General features: G+C 44.2%; 1 protein-coding gene across 1 annotated transcript in view; it reads right to left on the bottom strand.

Moving 5' to 3' along the window:
- Positions 1-21,250, bottom strand: part of NFATC3 (nuclear factor of activated T cells 3) — a 934,632-nt gene extending 913,382 nt beyond the window's left edge. Inside the window, exon 1 of the mRNA XM_078669777.1 lies at positions 20,923-21,250. Coding sequence (XP_078525903.1) covers positions 20,923-21,013 — 91 coding nt within the window. The 5' untranslated portion in view covers positions 21,014-21,250. The remainder of the gene's footprint in view (positions 1-20,922) is intronic.
- Positions 21,251-21,940: the final 690 nt, after the last annotated feature.

Genomic DNA, 21,940 nt, shown 5'->3' with positions numbered 1-21,940 from the left:
AGGTCTGGAATTACCTCTTCTCTCTGCAGAGGACAGAGCACTAGAGATATCACAAGCTATAGTCAAACTTCCATACCATATAGCCCCTGGGGAAGATGGTTTTCCTGCGCAATTTTATTGTTGGTCAGGTGACAAAATAGTATATTGTTTACATGCTGCATTCCAAGAGGCCGAGCATACATCCTCTTTGGGATGTCTTTCTAATAAAGCAGTAATAGCAGTTCTGCCTAAACCGGGGAAAGATCCATTACTATGTAGCAGCTATTGTCCTATTTCACTCCTCAATTGTGACATAAAAATCTTGACCAGTATTTTCGCCTCTTGTCTCCGCAGAGTTATAACTTCCCTAATTCATCATACTCAAGTGGAATGTATACCCGGGGCTCTCCTAGAAACCATCTGCGTTCCTTAGTTCATAATCTTCATGCTGCCAAACCCCTTCACAATGATGCCCTAACATTAATCGATTGACGCCGAAAAGGCATTTGATCGAGTGGAATGGGAATATCTCTTCTAAAATCTTAGAAGAATTTGGGTTGAGGGATCAATTTATCAATAAATTACAGCTATTATAAGAGCAACCTACTGCGCTAGTTAATGTTTCGTTTCTGATACGTTTCCAATCTGCTGAGGAACTCGTCAGGGTTGTCCCCTTTCACCTCTTTTATTCCTATTGACCATTGAACCCAGAGCAGCAGCAATTCGCCAGTCAACAACTGTTGTTGGCGTTGCCTTCCGGTGGGAGAATCTAAACTTTATCTCTACGCAGATGACCTCTTACTCACCATTACTGACCGATCCCGACATTTACCATTACTGCTTCAGAACGAAGAGCTTCCCATATCAGATGGCACCTCAAAAGCTGCGATACAAGATTATCCCTTCCATTGGCCACCCTCTCGTTTAAAATACTTAGGCATTCTTATAAACAAGGGAAGAGAAGCAATGGTCACAGATAATATAGGCCTCTTGGTTAATCAGATGCAACAGGACTTCGATACATGGAAGGTATTCAGATTGTCTTTGTGGGGTCCAAGCTGTAAAAATGGTTACGCTCCCACGTTTTCTTTATACCCTCGGAATGCTTCCTCTTCAAATTTAGTTATCCACACTACGCCTCGTAGACTCTTAAGATAAAATCTTTTATATGGGATTCCATAAAACCTTGTTTAGCTGTGAGCAAACTAAATGATGCCCATTACTCTAATGGAGGTCTGAGTCTTCCCTCAATAGAACGTTATTCACTTGCACTACAATTATCCCAACTCATATACATGCTCAAAGAAAACTTTTAACACACCACAATGGCTACATGTTGAGAGATACTGGTTGTCCATGGAACTGGGTCTTCCAGCCCTGTGTGGGTCAGGCACAAGCCGTCTGGACCCCCGTAATCCTATGTTATCTGCAATGCGTAAAACATGGCACAGGGCACATCTTATATTGGACTTTAATCCACGTTTACATGTAAAAGTCCCAATATGGAATAACTCATGTATACGCATTAAAGGGAAAACTCTCTCCTAGCCCCAATGGAAATCGGCAGGTATCCTTATCTTGGATCAGATACTTCATGATGGAGATATAAAATCTTTTTCGCAATTAGTGGATGAGTTTAACCTCCCCTTACTACAAACAGACAATTATTTTCAACTCAATAATTCCCTTATTAAGGCTTTACATCCAAAACCCTGGCTACTGCAAACCTCGCCAATAGTATCCTATATTCACACTTGGGGAGGCATAAAGGGGTTATCTCCGGTCTGTATAAAACACTCACAACACAACTATTTTCACACCTTCTTTCTCGTGATCTCTGTTCTAAGTGGCAATCATGTCTAGCGATTTCCTATGAAGAATGGGAGGATTTACTGGAAAATTTGAATAAAGGTGCCCAGGAGGCTCATCTAAAATTCTGTTCATTTAAAATACTTCATGATTGGCATTGGTCACCGATAAAATTACATAAGTCAGGCATTATACCGCATACTAATTGCTGGAGGTGGAAAACCTCTGGCTGTGACATAGTTCACAGCATATGCCCTATGGTTAAACCCTATTGGTCCTATATAGGTCAGGTTTTACATAACACTGTTCCTTTACATCTACCACTCTCGCAAGCAACTATTTTATTGCATGATTTGCGAAATTCCACCACTCTTTCCAAACCGAAATGTCGTCTTGTACATACCGCATTGACTGCTGCTAAAATATGTATATTAAAGGCAATGGAAAACCCCATCTCCACCATCCCAAGAGAATTGGTTAGTAACAATGATTCAAACTGCCTCACACGAGAGAGTTATATATAACATTCAAGACCAAACAGACGGCCCAACGGTCAGATTCCCCTGCAGGATGGTGAAGCCACTTGTACCGGGTCTCCAGACCCTAGGCCCCAGCGCGACCGCTCAAGAAGGCGCCGTGGGCACAGGAGAGCCTGCTCTGACTTCCCGTTGAATCCTTCCCAACTGTCTGGACAATCACATGGGGACCACCCGGTTGTGCGACGCTCCGGCTCCTCCGGTCTTCCAGGCGGGCCGTAGGGGGGGAACTCACACGCCTCCTCCATTCCTGATCTTCCGGACACTGACCTCTCTCACAGCCCAACACTTTTCAGCAATCCAACCTGTGCCCGTCTCTGCCCGCCGGGACTGGCTCCGCAGCCGGAGGCGACGTGCCGTCTTCCTTCTGTTCTCTCTTGTTGGACTTGTATATGAACCTGCTGCCATGAGGAGGGGTCCTCCACGCAGTCCCTTCCCCGGCTCTGGACACGACTGAGACCCCTTCCCATGGCAGACTGGCGCATGCGAAACGCCTAACTAATTGGGCTGAATCCCTAGGTCTTTGTGATGCATGGCGTACATCTACCCGCGTTCTAGGCAATTCACCCATACTTCAGCTGCGCATCACACACATGCGCGCATAGACATCATTCATATTCCCTCGACAAACTGCCTTATGCTCCAAGACGTCGCTATCCTCCCACGGGGTATATCTGATCACTCTCCGATGATGCGCACTGTGGGTGCACCTCCTGCCTCAATGCGCCAGACATGGAGACTGAATGAGTGGTTCCTTCAGGACAAGGAATTCCGAAAAGTGGTAGGGCGGGAACTCCAACATTATTTCCAGACCAATGAGGGGTCGGTGTAGTTGCCAGGTATCCAGTGGGAGGTTGACAAGGCCACGATTCGTGGAGTCGCCACGGGCCAACTCAAAATCCAACGACGCGCGCAACTGGACCAGCTCACTTCACGCGAGGCACAGGCCTTGTGCCTTAAACAGTCCACCGCCCTGAACCCCAACGCCTCAGAAGCAAGGCTCCTTGTCCACATACGTGAAGAGATTCGACAATTGTGGACGGAAGCGGCTAAACTCTTCTGGCGCTCCTCCATCGCAAGGGTGTACGGATGGGGAGACAAGAATGGTTCCCTCCTCCACAGACTGGCCACCTACCCCAGAGCGAACCGTATAATTTCCGAAATCATAGATCTGGACGGTTCGGTATGTAACTCCTCAGCCGACATGGCCCAGGCCTTTGGTCTGTATTATCGCCAACTATACACGGCCCGGACCCCCTCCCTGTCTCTCTCAGACATGTTGCGAATTGAAGACAGTCAACTCCATCATCTGGACTCAGTTGTTCAGGAGGACCTGGACCGTCCGATCACCCATGAGGAAATTGGGGAAGCGATCACCCTTGTTTCGTCCGGCAAGACGCCGGGTCCGGGCCGCCTCCACCAAGAATATTATGCCCTGTACTGCGAGACCTTGACGCAACACTATTTAATGAGGCAGTGGAGAAGGGTTCCTTTCTGCCAGAGACCGACGTGGCCACCATTGTGGTCCTTCCTAAATCCCAGCCACCCTCGCCTCGGTGAGCGGACTACCGCCCCATCTCACTTATTAACACAGAGCTAAAATTGTACACTACAATACTTGCTCAGCGCCTTAAACCTCATTTACACACGCTGGTCCATCCAGACCAATGCGGGTTACCCGACATGGCCTGCGGATCCTTCACTCAGTCCTGGCCCACCGTAATTTAATCACTCCCTACCTCACACTCCTCCTGGTAGATTTTGAGAAAGCCTTTGATTCAGTAGATTGGGGGGTTTTGGATGACTGTCTGGTGGAGATGGGTTTTGGACCCCGCTTTCGTGGTCTCGTCCGCGTACTGTACGCTCATCAGAGGGTACATGTCCTGGTGAACAGGGTTCTATCAGAACCCTTCCCGATCTGCAGGGGAACAAGGCAGGGCTGCCCTCTCTCCCCTGTTCTTTGCCCTGGTGATGGAGCCCCTGGCGGTCCTGATACGCTCTAGCGGACAGGTGCGGGGCTGGGAGTGGCCCAATTCAGAAGCAGACAAAAATCGCCCTCTACGCGGACGACTTCCTGATTTATGTGGCGGATCCCGCGAGTTCGGGCCCCCACTGCCTCTGGATCCCCCGATCTTTCAAACAAGCCTCTGGCTTAATCCTGATAAGTCGGTCTTGGTCCCCCTCCACATATCCAGAGAATGCTTCGAGTGGCAGTCCACCATACCGCTCCGCCATCAATCATACAAGTACTTCGGGATATGGGTGACTTTACTCCCTGAACTCAGCTGGGCTCTCAATGTCACTCCCCTGGTGAAGCGGGCTAGGTCAGACCTGGCAAAATGGCAACCACTGCCTCTGAACCCCATGGGAAGAGTCGCGCTTTTTAAGATGATGATTCTTCTCAGATTCCTCTACATGCTTCAAAATACCCCCCTTAATTTTCCGAGTGTGTGGTTCCCGGAGCTTGATAGCCTGGCTTCCAAATTCCTTTGGGGGAAGGGCAGGTCCCGATTGGCACTAGGCGTCTATCGGATCCCTTCCTTTGATGGGGGTCGAGGGATTACCCATTTATATCTATAGTACATGGCTACGCGTTTGCTCTCACTGCACGACTGGTTTAACGGAGGATGGTCTGATCTGGCCTACAGGCTGGAACTCAGTGAATTGGGCTTGTCCAACCGCCAGTCGATGATGGATGGGGTACCTGTCCAGTCTCGTCTGCCGGAAGTGACGCGTTCTGTGTTCCTGGCCTGGCGGGCTGCGCTGTGCCGCACCAAATGGACCCGCACACTGACCCAGTGCACACCCTTGTGGCAGGGTACCTGGCTCAGGGAAGTAAATGGGCTACAGGGCTTCCGGTCTTGGGACGTAATAAGTATTTCACAGTTGGGCAACGTTTGGGTGGGTAATCACATGTGCTCCTTCAAGCTAGATATTCCCTACATCGCTTGCATTTTTACAGATATTTACAGCTGCGCCACGCACTTCAAGTGCACCTCACGACCGGTACACAACTCCAGGATCAGTGCCCGCCTGAAGCACAAATCATGCTGGGGGGGTGGATGGGGGGGGGGGGGAATCATCTCCCGCATTTACCAGACACTCATTAACAATACCCCTACATCACTTGATCGGCTGCGGACTCAATGGGAGGAGGGGGTGGTCACCTTGGAGGAGGAAGACTGGCGTGATGCCCTTATGGCACCCAGGACCGTCACTGCATCCACCAGATTGCATATGACACAGCTCTATTTCTTACATGCCGCCTATCTGACACCGGCACACCTACATCCTGCGGGGCTCCAACCGACCCCGCCTGCGCGAGGTGTGGTCATGAGCCAGCAGACTTTTTCCATATGGTATGGTCGTGCCCACGCTTGGCGAGATTCTGGGGAGACATTGAGGAGGAACTCACTGAGGTAGGAGATCCCGCATGACCCGAAACATGCGATCTTGGGCATCATATACGGGTTGTAAGGGTCCAAAAATTAATAATTATTTTACACTACAGCGATGGTGGTGGCTAAGAGGGATATAGCATCTGTCTGGAAATGTCCTGACCCTCCCACTGTGGGAAATGGGCCAGGTTGATTGGTGCGCCACATAGGAGAAAACAATGTATGCAGCGCATGGCTGCCCCAAGAAGTATCGAAGGGCTTGGGGGAAGTGGTTGGGGGGCATGGTTTAGTCTCGCATGGGATGCTACAAAAGTTGTCCTTTCGAGTCTGCATGTACTTGACCTTTGGGTTGTCCAGATCACTGCATATGTTCCTCTTTTCATGTGATCTTGATGATTGGCTGGCGCTTTTTGTAAAATCAAAATTTGTTTATAAAAAAAAAAGACCAAACAAACAGTTGTTTTTGCAGGCGTGGGATCCTTTCCTATATATAGAGGAGGTCTCTACAATTACTTCCACTACTTAATTTAATTTCGATGTTTCAGCAAATTTAATAATTAATTATTTTCTCTCTCTTTCCCTAATTAGAATAGTTATGACATTTACATAGATCATAGGATCATAGACCGGTAGACTAGTTCTACTCAGCCAGTAAATATAACCTATTTAGATGTCTTTTATTATTTTGGTCCCAAATGTAATCTTTACATTATTTATGTTGCATTTATACTTGAGTTATTGTATTCATAGCCGTACATTATCTTTTTCGAAATTAAGATGCATTTATTTAAATGTGTAATTTAATGATTTAGCAAAATCAATAACTTAATAACTTCACACTTTAATGTTTTTTACACTACACTGGCTTGATACTTTAGTAATTTCATCTTCAATATTTAATGGTGACTGTCTTAGTTCTACTTATTAAAGTACGTTTTATCTCAAATAGTCTCATATATATACTATTCTATGTACTTTGATGTATTCGTTTTTCTATTATTAACTGTATTTATCAATATTTATGTATTGCAAAATGTTGTAGAACCTGCTATATTATTATATCCTTATTGTACTATATTTATGAAACGCTAATTAAAAAATTTCAACACAAAAAAACGAAAAAAAACAAAGGAAACAACGCTCAAGCATGGCACCTGTTTTGTCAAAACGAAACCACTCATCCCAAGAGCAAAAATGTAATGATTTAACAAGCACCAAATCCATCTAATTGTTGTTAAAATAAATACTAAGTGATATGTTGAGCACCAAAGCAATAGATTAGTGAGATAAAGTAAATCGTCCCAACACGATTTAAAGATACACCGCTGAGTATTAGAACTAAGTCACACAGTGTAGATATATCCGCTACCAACCATATTACAAGTAATCAATTTGGTCCAACACTAACCACGGATGCAGGGATGAACAACCGGACGGATCTCGAATCAACCAGTCATGCTAAGGGTGTTCAGATTTCTTGGTTTATACTGAATTTTAGCAACAAAGAAAGGGGATAGGCAACAATTACAAAACCACATAAAGAAATGGAGAAATGGAGCCGCCATATTAGAACTTCCCAAATAGCAGCAACTAAGGAAAAGAAACAATCACAGACATCTGAGTCCACAACCAGATGTATCACAGGTCAAAGAGTATTCAGCACTCATCACGGGTGTCAGCAACCACTGCCATGCAGGTCTTAAGTCTAAGAGTAAAATTGAGTGTACTACTATTACTTTGCTTAAAAACATTTAAAAAAAACACATGAGATGGAAAACTAACCCACCATATTGGAACTATACAACTAACCACAAGTAGAAATAACTAGTGGAAAAAAGTGAGGGGAAAAATGTGTTACTCTACAGAAGACGTTAATAAATCATTAAGGAAAGCCCATCACATTTTAATGTATGTCAGTTAGCACCTCGAACATATTTGTTAGAATCATAGAATATATTCAAACTTGAAGATGGTAAGGTACAATAGATGTGATGTTCACAAACAACTTAAAAGGTTTTAAAATCTCTGAAATTATCACATTTATAGAAATGCCAAACCCTAAGGTCTGTAAACATTTCGGACAACACACATAAAATAGAGACTTTGTTGTTTCTATAACCATCACAAACCATTAGTTTGTAACCAAATATTTCACAGCTCCCTGTTAATGTTCAAGCACCTATCTACTGCTCCTAATCTAATGAGCCATTTTACCTCTTGTTTGCAGTGAATGGCCATTCTATCCCATCCTCTTGGCCAGGTATTAGCAATTTCAATGATATGACATTTAATTCTAATATCCTCAAGGTTGGGATGTGTAGTATTGTAATGCAGGGCAAGAGGATATGTATTTTCTCTTTCCCAGATTGCCCAAATACGTTCTTGAATGTTTTCCTCTATAACATCCGATTGAACAGCCAACATAAACAAGGGAACTATGGCAAATAATGATGTATATGACATACTTAGTGCCACAACTGATGAAGTCCCGAATATAAAACTTTTAACTTATTACACTGGAACGCCACCACTCTGTCTACAGTAAGAGGACAGATGCTGCATTTACCACATTAGTGAAATTCGCTAGGCTTATTAGATAACTAGGAGCTTGAAATACTTCGAAGGGCCATAGCAGGCTCTTTAATGTTAGTCGTCCTTTCCAACTGGGCTCTAGTGGCTTTGTGCCAGATCTTGAGCACCACCAACGTGGGCTTCACCAACAGAGTCAACCCCTTTCTATCGTACAATCATAAGACATAGCCCTTCGTCTCCACTGCCCACATGTTGGCCACCACCGAGGGTTCTTGTTGTGAGGAACGTCCAGGCAATCCTCGGTGTCCCACGACTCCACAGCAAGTTCCATACGACATGTGCCACGGTCAAAAGAACTCCCTGGGAACCTTGAACAGGCCATTTTGTAGGATGTAGAGACATTTCAGGATGTAATAATTTTATAGAGGGCTGCTGTGCCCAACAGGGATAGTAGCAGCTTCTTCCACTTCTCCGCTCGATTTTATATAAATCCATGATTTCCCCAATTTTTTATGCCAGAAAACAGGTCTCAATATTGTCTAACAAATATTCCCAGATGTTTGAACCGCCTTGGTTGCACCCCTGGCCTGCCGTCCCCTCAAGTGCGGGAATGCAATAGATTTGTGCCAGTTAATGCTCAGCCTTGAGAATAAGCCAAACACCTCCAGAATTGACACCTTGGACACCGATTCATCCAGGTCTGCTAAAGACAGCAGAATGTCATCTGCATAAAGGGATACGACATCGTCCCAATCTGCGTCCTAGATTAAATTGTGAGAAGTAGGGCATCTGTTCGCAACCAGCATGCCAGAGCGAGTACCCTTGTTGGGGTCCCCTGCCCAGGGGGAATTCCCTGGAGAAGGCCCAGTTCAATGTGACTTTGGCAGGGGGAATTCCCTGGAGAAGGCCCAGTTCAATGTGACTTTGGCCACATGGTTCTTATGTAATAAGCCCACCCAGGACATAAATATTCTGCCAATCCTAATACTTCACAATATTGCCATAAGATAGAGCCATTCAAGGAAATCAAATGCCTTTTTGGCAACAAGAGAAAGGGAAAGCACTGGCTCTGCTATCCGGTCGCAGCTCGCAAGGCAGCCTGCCAATCTATGGAGATGGTGTCTGGCGGCTCTCTAGGGTAGGTAGCCTGACTGATCTGAGACCACCAGAGTGTAAACTACCTGCAGGAGGCGGTTGGCGAGGACCTTCGCCAATATTTTGGTTTCCAGGTTAATAAGTGATATGGTCCAATAGGAGGCAGATTCCTCTCTGGCCTTTCCCCGTTTATGAATCAAGACTATTGTTGCTCTTTGGAGGTCCGATGATAAAACATCCTCATGCTGGGCCCCGCTGAGCAGTGACCAGAGTGTGATTTTGCGCATTTAAACAAAGCGGGGGATGGGGGGTGGGGCAAACTGCTGGGACTTGGAGTATTTCGACTTTTTATCTGACCTATAGCCTCAGTCAATTCCTGCTCTGCCAAGTCCTCAACAATGGATTCGCTGATCTACCCCTGCAGTCTAGGAGCCAGTATGATGCTTATGAAGTTCTCCAGGTCTCATGGGTGGGTCCACCCCTAGCCCGATAGAGGTCCTCCAAGTATGTCACAAAGGCTTGCACTTAGGGCCCTCATCTCTAACTCTCCCTCGAGCAATCCACCGTTTGCCTTCCTCCTTTTTGGCCAGCCGCGCTAGCAGCTTCCCTATTTTTGTGCCAACTTCATATAGTCTACATTGATTAGCCCTATACATTGCCCATGCCTTATGGTGTAATAAGTTGCACAGCTCCTCTTCGGCCCACCCTGCCTCCCACCTCAATCTTTGTCTGCTAGGCCCGGGTGGGTTTAGTTAAATCATCTGCCCCGCAGGTCTGTCTTCAGGGCTAATTCCAAAATGTAAATATAAGGGGGTGATACAAGAACCTGCCACAATGACTAACTGAATTCCTACAGGAACATAAAAGATACTGCTCACTTTTTACCTGTATTCTGCCTCCTGCTCATTTCTGACCTTTGTGAGGAGAAAAACCTGAGCACACACAAACTTGGTACAATTTTCAATGAAAAAGTCTTTGATCCTGATTATATAACATCAACGAGGGACAGTTGGTAAGTGCAGCAATAAGATTTATTGCGCCAGCCGACACGTGTTTCATTGGAGTGGAATGCACTCCAAATCTTCAGGGCTGTCTCCAAATGGAAAGAGTGTATCGTCCCCCACGACTGGTGATAATTCCAACCCAGTCCGGGTGAATATGTCTACTAGTGAGGCACGCCGATCAAATGTATCATTATTAATCAATAGTTAAAGGAATCACAGTGAATTCCATGCACCAGAAACAGCAAGGGCAGTACAAACTGTAATATTAAATAATGTTTCTAGCTGTAATTGAATCCGTCGTGAATTAAAAGGTAATAGCCATTTCCGAGTATTGCACGATAAAGCCACAATGGGCGAAAGTAGCCGGCACTGCCCTCTGCTGTAGTGCTCTCTTGCTCGCAGTTTTCTGACCTTTATTTTACCTCTTTCTGCTCGTTTCTGCCTCCTTCCCACCCCCCACCCCACCATGGCCCCTGTGGTCCACCTTTTTGGGTCGGCCGATAGGAAACTGCTAAACATGCAGCGCCCAGTCCGAGAGAGCAATCCTTTTGTCTGCTTCCTTGCCCGCTTGACAGTAGGCAGGGAAACAGATGAAAAATCCACTCTCAGCAAGCAGGAACGGTTTTACAGCTCTCGCTTGTTGAGAGCAGCGTTTGCGTCTGCTCAGACACCTATTTCCCAGGGTGGGCACCCCAGGACACAGCAGAAGCAGGCCTGAGGGGGTGAGGGTGGGGTGGCGGTCCCCAGGGTCCTGCATGAAGCTAGGAGCGGGCTGTGCGGCCCCCTCCTTTATTTGTCAGGGCCTGCCCAGAAAGGGGTAGACCACGTGGGTCCTATACGGCCTCTAGTTTTTTTCATAAATATTTAACCCCGGGAATGTGGTGATCCCATTCCATTTAATATCTCCATAACGGGTTTACACCAAACAACAAAAAGGGGTATTTCTGGACCAAGAGCTACCTTTCTGCCAAATCTGGTAACTCGGTCCTGCAGTCCAGGCTGTAGTCGTGTCTAAAAATCTCCAAGGAAATTAACATTGGAAAAACACTTTTTAGACCTCGCTTTTTCTCGTCCCCTACTTGACAGATCACCCCGAACCTTTCCATGCACAACAAGAATCACCAGTGCACCTTTCTTATAAAATTTCATTTAGACTCGTCAACCAAAGCCAACGATATAGGCACGTCAAACAAGCTTTAGCATAGCAGATAGGTCTCGCCTTTGGGACCTTATAAGTGTTTAGATATCTAGCACAATATCCTAGGTGTAACAACATTAACTGTTGCATAGCTAAACACTTATAAGGTCCCAAAGGCAAGGCCTATGGGTTATGCCAATGCTTATTCACCTTCTCGGTGAAAAACCTAGAGGTACAGTAACAGTAGTTCTCCCCAATGACTTTACCTTCCGACAGTTACGCACACGTCGCAATGAGTAGCCTGGAGTCCTATTTATTTTCTGTTCCTCTCTTTTTGCCACTGACTTCAAGACCTCTGGGCTCAAAGTTAGTAAGGAGACTACCAGGAGCCTTGGACAAAGTAGGGATAGTAAGTGCTACCCGAATGCCCCTAATTGGCAATGATATTGGTAGAGCATAAGGGTGGAAACTGGAATCTCGTGTTTTTTACCCATTCCACCGATAAAAGTTAAGGTCAAATTCTTTGCTAAAAACGAACTTGGAAGTAATGCGCTTACTCTGGGTCAAAAAGGCGAGGGTGTGGGGGCCTTCAGCTGCCTGTCAGGAGGGATGGCATTTGCAACAGCCTGTATCATAGAGATGAGGTGCGAAGTGTAGGCTACAGCCTGGCCTGTGGCCTCTTCCAGGGTTTCCGGAAACAGTCGCAAAACAAAACACACTGAGGGCCATAGGTCATGGGGTAGGTTATATGGAGGTAGATTGCGCTGGCTTGTAACGGCCGACGTCAACAAGTCGCTGGGAAGCTCTTGAAGACAAGTGACGATTTATCTGAATGGTCAGCCATAGGAAGCGAGAGTCGGAAACAGAAGCAGTTCATTGAGCAAGAGAGAAAAAATAGACAGATGCCATGAGTCGGACAGTGGGCCCAGATGGAGAAATACTTGGAGAACAGACTCCTTTGGCCTCTTTGCTGCCTTCTGTCACAGCCGGAATATATGGCTTTTGAAGAGTCTTGCAGATGCAGTCGGTCTAAATACCACCAGGGGAAGGGAACGGAGATTGATGGCAAACGGGGGGAGTGAGAAAACGCAGAAAATCAATGAGCTGGACTGTCCGAGTTTGACACATGTCCTCAGTTTCTGAATAAAGTTACTTCTTCGGCTCGGAATGCGAGGCAATCCCACTGACGGATTCACTTGAAGAGCTGTGTCCGGGACGCGAAACCACCGGGTAATGAAATGCCGTTTGCACACGGTATCATGTCTTGTGGTTTCAAAAGGGAAAAACAGTGCAAAGCCTGTCTTTGCGACAACGTTTGTGCACAATGCTATATCCCGGCTGCATTGTTTTGCCTTCACTATTTCCTCTGGAAACAACTGTAACTACTGTACTTAAAACTCTATTGCCTATTTGCAAAGTATTTAAACTAAAGTAATTCATTCTGAGAAAGTATATTTTGTAATGTATAATGTAATTATAATGTAATTTAAATAAAATATCTAAAAATAAATAGTTTTAAAAAAATTAGTAAATCAGTATCAAAAAAATAAATATAAGAATTAATACATTTAAAAATTGTCATTTACAAAAACTTTGAAATTCACTGAAAAAACCATAGGTTTTAAAGGTGTTATAGTTAGTTGGACACTTGTACAAAACCATTGAAATTCCGTGCGGTGCCTGCCACATTGTACATGTAAAAGCAGGGGGTACCATAGGTACCCACCACCCTTCCAACACCCTGGGGGCCCGCAACGGGCCCCCAACAGCAGGAACCACCAGCCTTTCCATGGCGGCAAAGCCGCCATGGAAAGGCTGATCACAACCTGCATTGTAATATGGATGACGGTGTCTTCTAGACACCGCCACCATATTAAACCCCTTTTTCCGCCGGTCGCCTCGTCGACCGACGGAAAAGCGGCAGACGGTGTTTCCATCCGCCGCGGACCCCCCAGCATTCATAATGTGGCGGGGGGTCTTTGCAGTGACGATGGCGGGCGGATCGTCCCCGCCTGGCGGGCGGATCGTCCCCGCCGGGCCGGCAGTGAACACCGCCGGCCCGGCGGGGGCGATCTGCCCGCCATCGTAATTGGCCCTATAGCTTTGTTCAGACATAAGGGAGCACCCAGAATAGTTTTAGAGTGTTTCATATAAAGGAGCGGCTCTCCACCGAAAACTTGTGAACTACCCAGAGTTTCCTACTTCCTTTTTTTGCATAATTTATTCTTCACTCTAAACCCAATAGGGTAGTATTGCTTGAACACACACACATATATAAATGTCGCAGATAACAGGAAACAGCCACACCAACGCAGTTTTCTTTTAACACAGTTTATTCAAGCAACAGAAACAGACGTGTTTCAAACTTTCATTCTTTGTCACATGACCCATTTTTCGAATTTTGCTTCCTTAAATGTAACGTCATTCCGACGGCAGTGCAACAAACATAAAAGAGATACTATACAGTCTTCACATGTTCCTATTTTCAACAAAACTTTATTGATCGTTTCAAAAACACAATCATTTGTATTATTATTTATAAACATTTGACCATGTTCTTGTATATTTTTAAAACAAATATAATGTTTCAAGGTTGTAATGTCTATTTATAATTAGAGGATAGAGAGGCCTCAGTGTGATCTTCTTACCTCCTAATAGTAAATGTATACATTGTCGGTCAAACAGACATATGATTATCATTATATATATACATATACACACACATACACACATGTTACTGACACTGGTAGCAAGGAAATGCGAGCGGAGTCTTCGTGAGATTGTGTATATATACACATCTTACACACACATAAATATATATATATATATATATATATATATATATATATATATATATATATATATATATATTCGTCACAATTCGTTTATTTAAAGCGAAAGATAGACGGCACTCCAAAGTCTTTTGTCCAGAAAAGAATTTTATTTGGCAGACCCCCTGCTCCCTCGACAAACGCGTTTCACCACTAGGGCTTCGTCAGTGTCAACCTGATTGTAGTAGGAAACACCATTTTATCCCCACCTCCTCCACATCATAGAAAGAGGACTAGATTCTGCCTCATCGGCGGCCATCTTACAATGTACAACATCGAGTCAGGCAATAACATACAAAAATTCCATGGCGGGTTAAATGGTGTGTAAATAGTGCTCGTGCAGTTTAAAAAGACATAAAAACAGCCAAATTATTATTATATATATATATATATATATATATATATATATATATATATACACACACAAAATTGTAGATCATGTGCACAAAGTAGAATGATTAATAAAACAGTAAGTTGAATGCTTGTTGAAGAAATGTTCATGTCAGAAGACAGTTTGAAACCATGCAAGACTGCTTTCTATCCTTCCAAGGTAGGTAAACTATGTACCAACAAATTTGGTAATGGTAACACCTGTGACTTCTTGAGCTTAAAAACGTAAGAAATGCAGAATGCAGCATAATATACGTAACCATTATTAACCACACATGACCTAAAACTGCAATATTTATTGTTTACAGTTAAAAAGGGCTGCAGGTCATGGAAGGCCTCACATGACAATAGAACTAAACTATTGCTAAATTTGATGATGAGATTCCATACATATTTTTGTTTACTTTTTCTTGAGATTACAAAATTTTGTGTTACTACCAGATCACTATCACTGTCCCTTAAATAACAAACCAGGTGGGGCTTTGATTATGTCTTCGGTTGTGCTTGGGGCGTTGCTGCTCCTGCTGTGTTCTGTGAACGGAATGAGATTAAATGAGAGCTTTTGCACCTAACTCCACATTATGGCTAGCTTTCACACAATGGAACTGTTAGGAAGAGAGAAGAATTAAAGATGGCACTGTAAAATACATGATTAGGAAGAGAGTGGAGCCAGAGATGGCATTGTAAAATACAAATGAGGCCTGCCCAGCTCACATTGCCTTGGGAGGAGTAAAGTAAGAGCAAGATACTTTGAAAAGGACTGAGTGACCCTGCCAGCAGCCCCAGCCCACAAGTACCCAGAGAGAGATTAGTGGGGGAAGTCGACTGAAGCCCTTCAGACCAATAGGCATTGCTAGTATGGCAAATATCACCAACAATCTGGCAGCACTATCTGAACGACTAAGAAACTCTGAATAGCCCCTGACACAAAGTGTCCCACGGAAAACTCATAAAAATACCCCCACCCCCAATTTAAAAATGCATCCTACATCTCTAGATAGCCAACAAAAATTCTCTTCACATTTCGAAATCAGGATGTAAATTGTAAGATGAATGGCAATCCACCTTCAGGTGCGAAGGCTAGGAAATGCATTCATATTGCGAAATACCCATTTTTAGGTTTCCCCTGCACAACGCTTGCGCTGAGTAGGTGAAATCTCTTGTATTTAACCCCTCCCCTGCGGGTGACGGAACGACTCCGTCATCAGCTGCGGTCGAGCTGTGCTGATGACGGAGTGGTTCCGTCACGGCCCGCTCGGAGCGCCTGCGTGGCACGGATTGCGCGCCTGCGCTGAGCGTTCCATTGAGCGGACGGGGCCGTGACGGAACCGCTCCGTCATAAGCACAGCGCAACCGCGGCTGGTGACGGAGCGGTTCCGTCAACAGCATGCGGCCGCCGCGCGGCCACCCCGCCCCCTTATCACTGCGGCGGAATAGCCGCCGCAGGGAAGGGGTTAATATATCTTAAAAGGGGGCTCTCATCATTTCCCAATGCCGAATTACTATGTTAATTTACTTTTGAGTGGAACTTTTTTTTTGTGAATTCCCATGGCTGCACGCATTTATGATACTTCTACTAAAGCTGTTCACACTGTTTATGTCCCATTCACAGTCTAGATATGATCTTTTCCCACGGAAAAGGCAGACAGCGTCTAACAGTAGTCTGGAATGCTTGTTTTTTATTACTTAGTTGTGTAAAGCAGATGAACTAGCCTTAGAACATTTGTGGCATTTCCTATTCATGCCTCAGTACCTTTCTTTGCACTTTGTAGGCATTATCAGATTGATTTTTTTCAACGCAATCTATTCAGCATTATGATCAAATTCAAAACGTAATGAACACTGCATTTTAAAAATAAAGGTAATATACAAGAGTTGTGCTAGATCTTACTACTAAACAGGCAGCCACAAGTGTAGTTACCTTGCAAACAACAAGCTCATGAGTTGAATGGTGCAGCAAGTGCAGTGGCACGAGCGTCAAAAGCTCTATGGACCCCAATAAACCCAGAATATTGCTGAATGTTACTACTAAACAAGACGGTCACCAGTGCATTTATCTAGCTGGCAATAGGATCATGATTTGAATGGTGCTGCAGGTGCAGTGGCAGCCGGGACAAAAGTTGGCAGAACTCCTCTAAACACTAAATACTGCTATATTTAACCACTAAATGGGCAGTCAGGAGTGTAGTTACCTTGCATGCACTAGGGTCACGGTTTTAATGGAGCAGCAGGTGCAGCGACACTGGGGCCCAAAGCTCTAGTAACTCCTCTAAACACCAAATATTGCAATATTTTACTACTAAACAGGCAGTCACAAATGCAGTTATCTTGCAGGCACTAAGGCATGATTTAAAAGGTGCAGTGACACCGGGCCCAAATGTCAGAACCCCTCCAAACACAATATTTCTATTACATTAATTACAATATTTTCCTCTTTTATGTTTCAAAATGTTGCTATTTCTTGCCCGCACTATACCCCTAGTAACAGCACAATATATTACCTTTTTGTACATAAACAAGTAATAACACTTTAACAGATTTTCTGTAACTTATATTGTAAAACTACAACTTAGAAAAAAACAGCTTATTATTATTAATCACGTAGGCGAAACCTAACACATTTACCAATGCTTGTTCTAATCTCCATACCGTCACTTCACTTGCCAGCCACCATGTGAAGGTTCACTTGCCAGTGCTGCACTATACAAATCTCATCACCCAATTGCCGACCTATAATAATAAATGTCTTTGCTGATTTTGAGGAGCAATAGTAATGCTGAAAAATAAAATTTACAATAATAAATATCTTCAGAATTAATAAACAGACAGTTTCTAAGTTAGATATCTGCCTTCAAATTCATATAGTAAGTTTGCTAACATCAGCACCAAGCACTCATATCTTTGTGATCACTGTTTATATGGTACAGTAGTGCAAAGGCGAGAAATCGTGTGTGCAAGTTTTGTTTACTAACGCACTATGGTACATTTAAAAACTCCCTTGAACCAAAAGCAACAGATGCAATCTCTCGTCCGAAAGCTATAAAGCGCACAAAATGCCTAAGTCCACAACAATATGTAGGTACACACAAAAGACAGTAAACATTCACATACCTCGGTAAACACACACAAACAACGCACCTTAATATCTTGCCTATACCGTTTATTATAGTACAATATTTCTGCGCCCCACACTAGAAACATTTGAACATATTCAGATACCATATTCACCAGAAAAAGAAGTTTACCTGCAGTCTAACAGATCTATTTACAAATCATCTAAAAAAATATTTTTAAAAAAAGGTGTGGGGGGGGCATTGAATGCACGTCTGAATAGAAAAAAAACACTTCACGCCGACTTCAGTGCTATTCGTTGTCCTACTTTCGCTGCCTGTCCACAAACCTACTAAAGCAAACGCTAAAATATGTCTAGAGTTGGCTATCAGCATGTAATCTTGGTAGGAGCTTGTTTTGTTGGGGGGCGGGGGAGGGGGCTGCCAGACTCTTGCCAATATACAATACAAAAACGTGTCAAAAAGAACGCATTGGCATCGTAGTCCCTGGTACTGAAGGGTCCAACTTCATCTGTGGGTGTGCTCTTTATTAAAGAACAGAATGCCATTATTCACAGTGAAGCTATCTGACCCTTTGCGTCGATTGGAAGACAGACAGAGCCTCTCCCATTCAAGAAAACCACAAAGCCTACAATAATTTGCACATACATGTTGCAGTCATGTGCTTAGAACTATATAATTTCTATTTCATCCTATTTAACCATAAGATAAAAAAGTGTCTTCTTTTGTATGAATACTAAAAACTGTGAAAGCGTTTGTGAGTGAACGTGTAAGTGATTTAACAGTTCACATAAACAGTTCAAAGGACAGCAGTGTGGTTATCTTTTTCAAAGTACGGCTTCTGCAGAATAGAAACAGCAACGCTCTATTTACATTTCATCCTGGGACCTTCGCGTCACGGAACTCTCTAGCACGGATAGAAATAGCTTTCAAGATGAAAAGTTTACACTTCTGTAGAATCAGGGACATAAGAGGGCTCCTCCTTTCCAGAAAGACTCCTAGCCTGAACACCTCAAGTATTAAAAATGATCTGCCAAAATAAGGTATGGTTCGGGTGTCTTACCATCCCAAAGATTGGCTAGAAGACTCGTGACACCAAAACAAATGCTCATCTACTACAAACATGTGAAACTGAGAAACACACGATACTTTACTCTGCCACAGGCACTACACCCTTCTAAATCGCAATAAAGTACTTCACCAACACAAACGTTTGTACTTCTCGTAACCCTCGAACTTAAAAAAAAACCTGTATCCATGTTAACGTCACCAACCTCCAACAAAGCAATGAATCCATTAAGAACCCCATTAAGCTTGTAATTGAGTCCTTACAGAATCATTGTACTCCTCTTTCCATGCCCACCCTTACAATGAAGCAACACACCCTCCTAACATCCTTAAAATAAAATCACCAAATTCACAAAACGTCCTTAACAAACAAGACATTTCATTATCCTCCAAATAACACCAAATTTCAAAGTGAATAGGATCTAGTGGGAGCAACGACCCTTAGTTCATTTAATTTGACAAAAACATTTCCAATATATTTTGCTGAAAATAACCTCTCCTATTAAATAATGCCAAACCTGAGTTGCCTCTGGCTGAAAAAGGGGGTAGAGAGGATGAAGGTCTCCTGTACTTATCTTAATGCTGCTTTGGAGCCAGTATAGGCTTTACTTGAAGGAACAATCTGTATCTTCACGGTGACAAAAAAGTATTCTATTTTAGAGATACTGTAATGTTACCAGTTAAGTTCTGAAATAGGCCCTTTTAATGTAAACATAAAATTAGAGTCTGACTGTGTCCTACTAATAATATATATTTTGAAATCCCTTGCTTTATCTTAGATGCTGAATAGTTTTACACATTTTGCAGCTATATGCAATCCATTTTTCAAATAACAATACACTGGTTTTTGTCACTGGCTGGAGTCTTTGATTATCATACATAAACGTCATTATTCCCAATGAACCAACCTGCACTAAAATCTGTGGCCCCATGGCTGCCCACACAGGCGTCTGTGGTCGTCACATAAACCAACCGGGATTTCGACTGCAACCGACAGCATTTCCCACAGCTTGACTTGCAATGGTTTTTAAAACTGGCCTAGACACACATTTAGCCTCTTGTCAGGTTAATGTTCTAAAAAAAAATATATATATTATATACACACACACACACACGATTTTTTGGGGTAAGATCTTTTAAATCTTTCGGTCTATTCAAGTGCAATTTGCATTTTGCTTCCACCCACCACAGCCTATATATATAGCATGTGGCAATGGGTCAGCCCATTTCACCCACTGACTCACATTGTGAATTACAGCATTTGCTCTTGCCCACATGCACCCTATGCCTAGAAATTAGTCCACTAGTAGGTCATTCTCTGTTTTCATGTCTTTTATCATTTCACTTTTTTTTATTTCTGCAAAACACCTGTAACTTTGTTAAAAAAACGTGCACATCAGCTGTAAAAGACAGAAGACTTCACTTTGTATTACTTCTACGCATACACGTTGTTTGCAACAAAAATAAATAATAACAAAAAGTCAGCCTTGACATGGCCAAACATATTGGATCGGTCAAGAATTGTTCATTTAAGAGCAGTGTTATATTTCATAACAAATTATGTGTAGATAAAACGACAAGATTGTTACAGAATACTATTTCTTAGAGCCCTCTCCTCCCCACTACACTCAATATCACACTTCGAAATGTGTTTTGCACTCTGCCCACTGAATAGCCCCTTTTCTCCCTTCAGTAGTAACCGTCCTAATAAAGCCTTCTAACCACACTCTTAAATTCACAAATAGTTTATATCAGAGAGTACAAAAACACAGAAAGAGCCTTGCTCTCTACTAAGTCCTCGTATAGTTCTTGAGCATCCCATCAAGTCCCGAAACGCCCAATACAGCCCACAATTGCCTCAATAAAGCATCTCCGCTTCCTAACACCTCGAAGACCGACATGACAAGGGGAGGAGCCACTTGTGTCGGGGGAGGGACATCCCATGACGTCCAGGACCGTACAGAAGGTCCTGGTGACACTAGTACGGTGGACACCAGTTCTGTCAAACACCGTAACAGAACCCCGTCGCCTCTGGATTCGGGTACTGGTAATCGGACACCCCTTAACTCACCTGCGCTGCCCTGTGGCGCCTGTGCAGCCTCCTCCCCGAAGAGAAGCCTGAAGTCCAGCTCTTCGCTGCCACCTCGCTCGGCGGTGGTCATTGGGGGTGGCGGGGCACGTCCCCCGGGCCGGCTCAGGCGCTCATGGTGGTCTCCTCGCGCTGTCTCCCGTCCAGGTTCCCTGCCAAAGCCTACCCAGTTATCCCTACAACTTTCGCCGCAGCCGCTACCGTTCTCCGACTCCAGACCCTAGAGCCCCGCCCACCTGCCACAAACGCTCTACTTTCCCTCTCCAATGGGATGCTAGTACGCGGTCACTCAGAACCGCCCACCTGCTACCGACACACTACTTTCCTCCTGCTTTTTCTCATTGGTCGCCTGCGATACCCGGGCCATGCCCACCTGTCCAGTACATCCTCATTTCCCTCTCGTCTCTTATCGTTGGGCACGCTCGCCGTTTACGTCACCGCCCCAGTCCGGGCCGTGGGCCCGCCCTTCTGTCATTGCATATCTCGTACCCTCCGTGCGTATCCTGTTGGTAGCTCCGCTCCTCCAGCTGTACGTCAGCGGGCCCTGTGCAGTATCCAACCCGCCTACTACTCCTGTAAACCGACTTCAAGCGCTCATCTCTATTCAGTAGCAGCCGAAACAGAACTTGTGTAGACACGCCCTTCTTCCGAGCCTCTCTTTACACCGCTCCCATTGATACAGAAGAAGGACAAATATTTACCGCATGAAAACTGAAGAAAGATATCAAAAGCCTGTGCCTGCAAATTAAAGTAATAATAAACACAAAGAAAACTACAAGCAAAGTCTTAACAGGGAAAGACCGAAACGAAAGCAGACACAGAAATAAGGAACACAAAAAACATGGTAATCATGTTGAAAAATCACCACGTTCTGTCGGTTTCTTAATTGAATACTTTCTCCCTTTGTAAATATAGCCGCTAAGGTTCTGCTTGCTCATGTTTTGAGGGAGCTTGTGTGTGATAGGTCGACGCCTTACGTGTGACTCTAAGAGTGACATGT

The sequence above is a fragment of the Lissotriton helveticus genome, chromosome 12 (genome assembly GCF_964261635.1).
Source record: "Lissotriton helveticus chromosome 12, aLisHel1.1, whole genome shotgun sequence".
In the NCBI taxonomy this organism is placed as follows: Eukaryota; Metazoa; Chordata; class Amphibia; order Caudata; family Salamandridae; genus Lissotriton; species Lissotriton helveticus.
The sequence above is the reverse complement of the archived record's forward strand: the minus strand, read 5'-3'. Positions and strand labels throughout refer to the sequence as shown.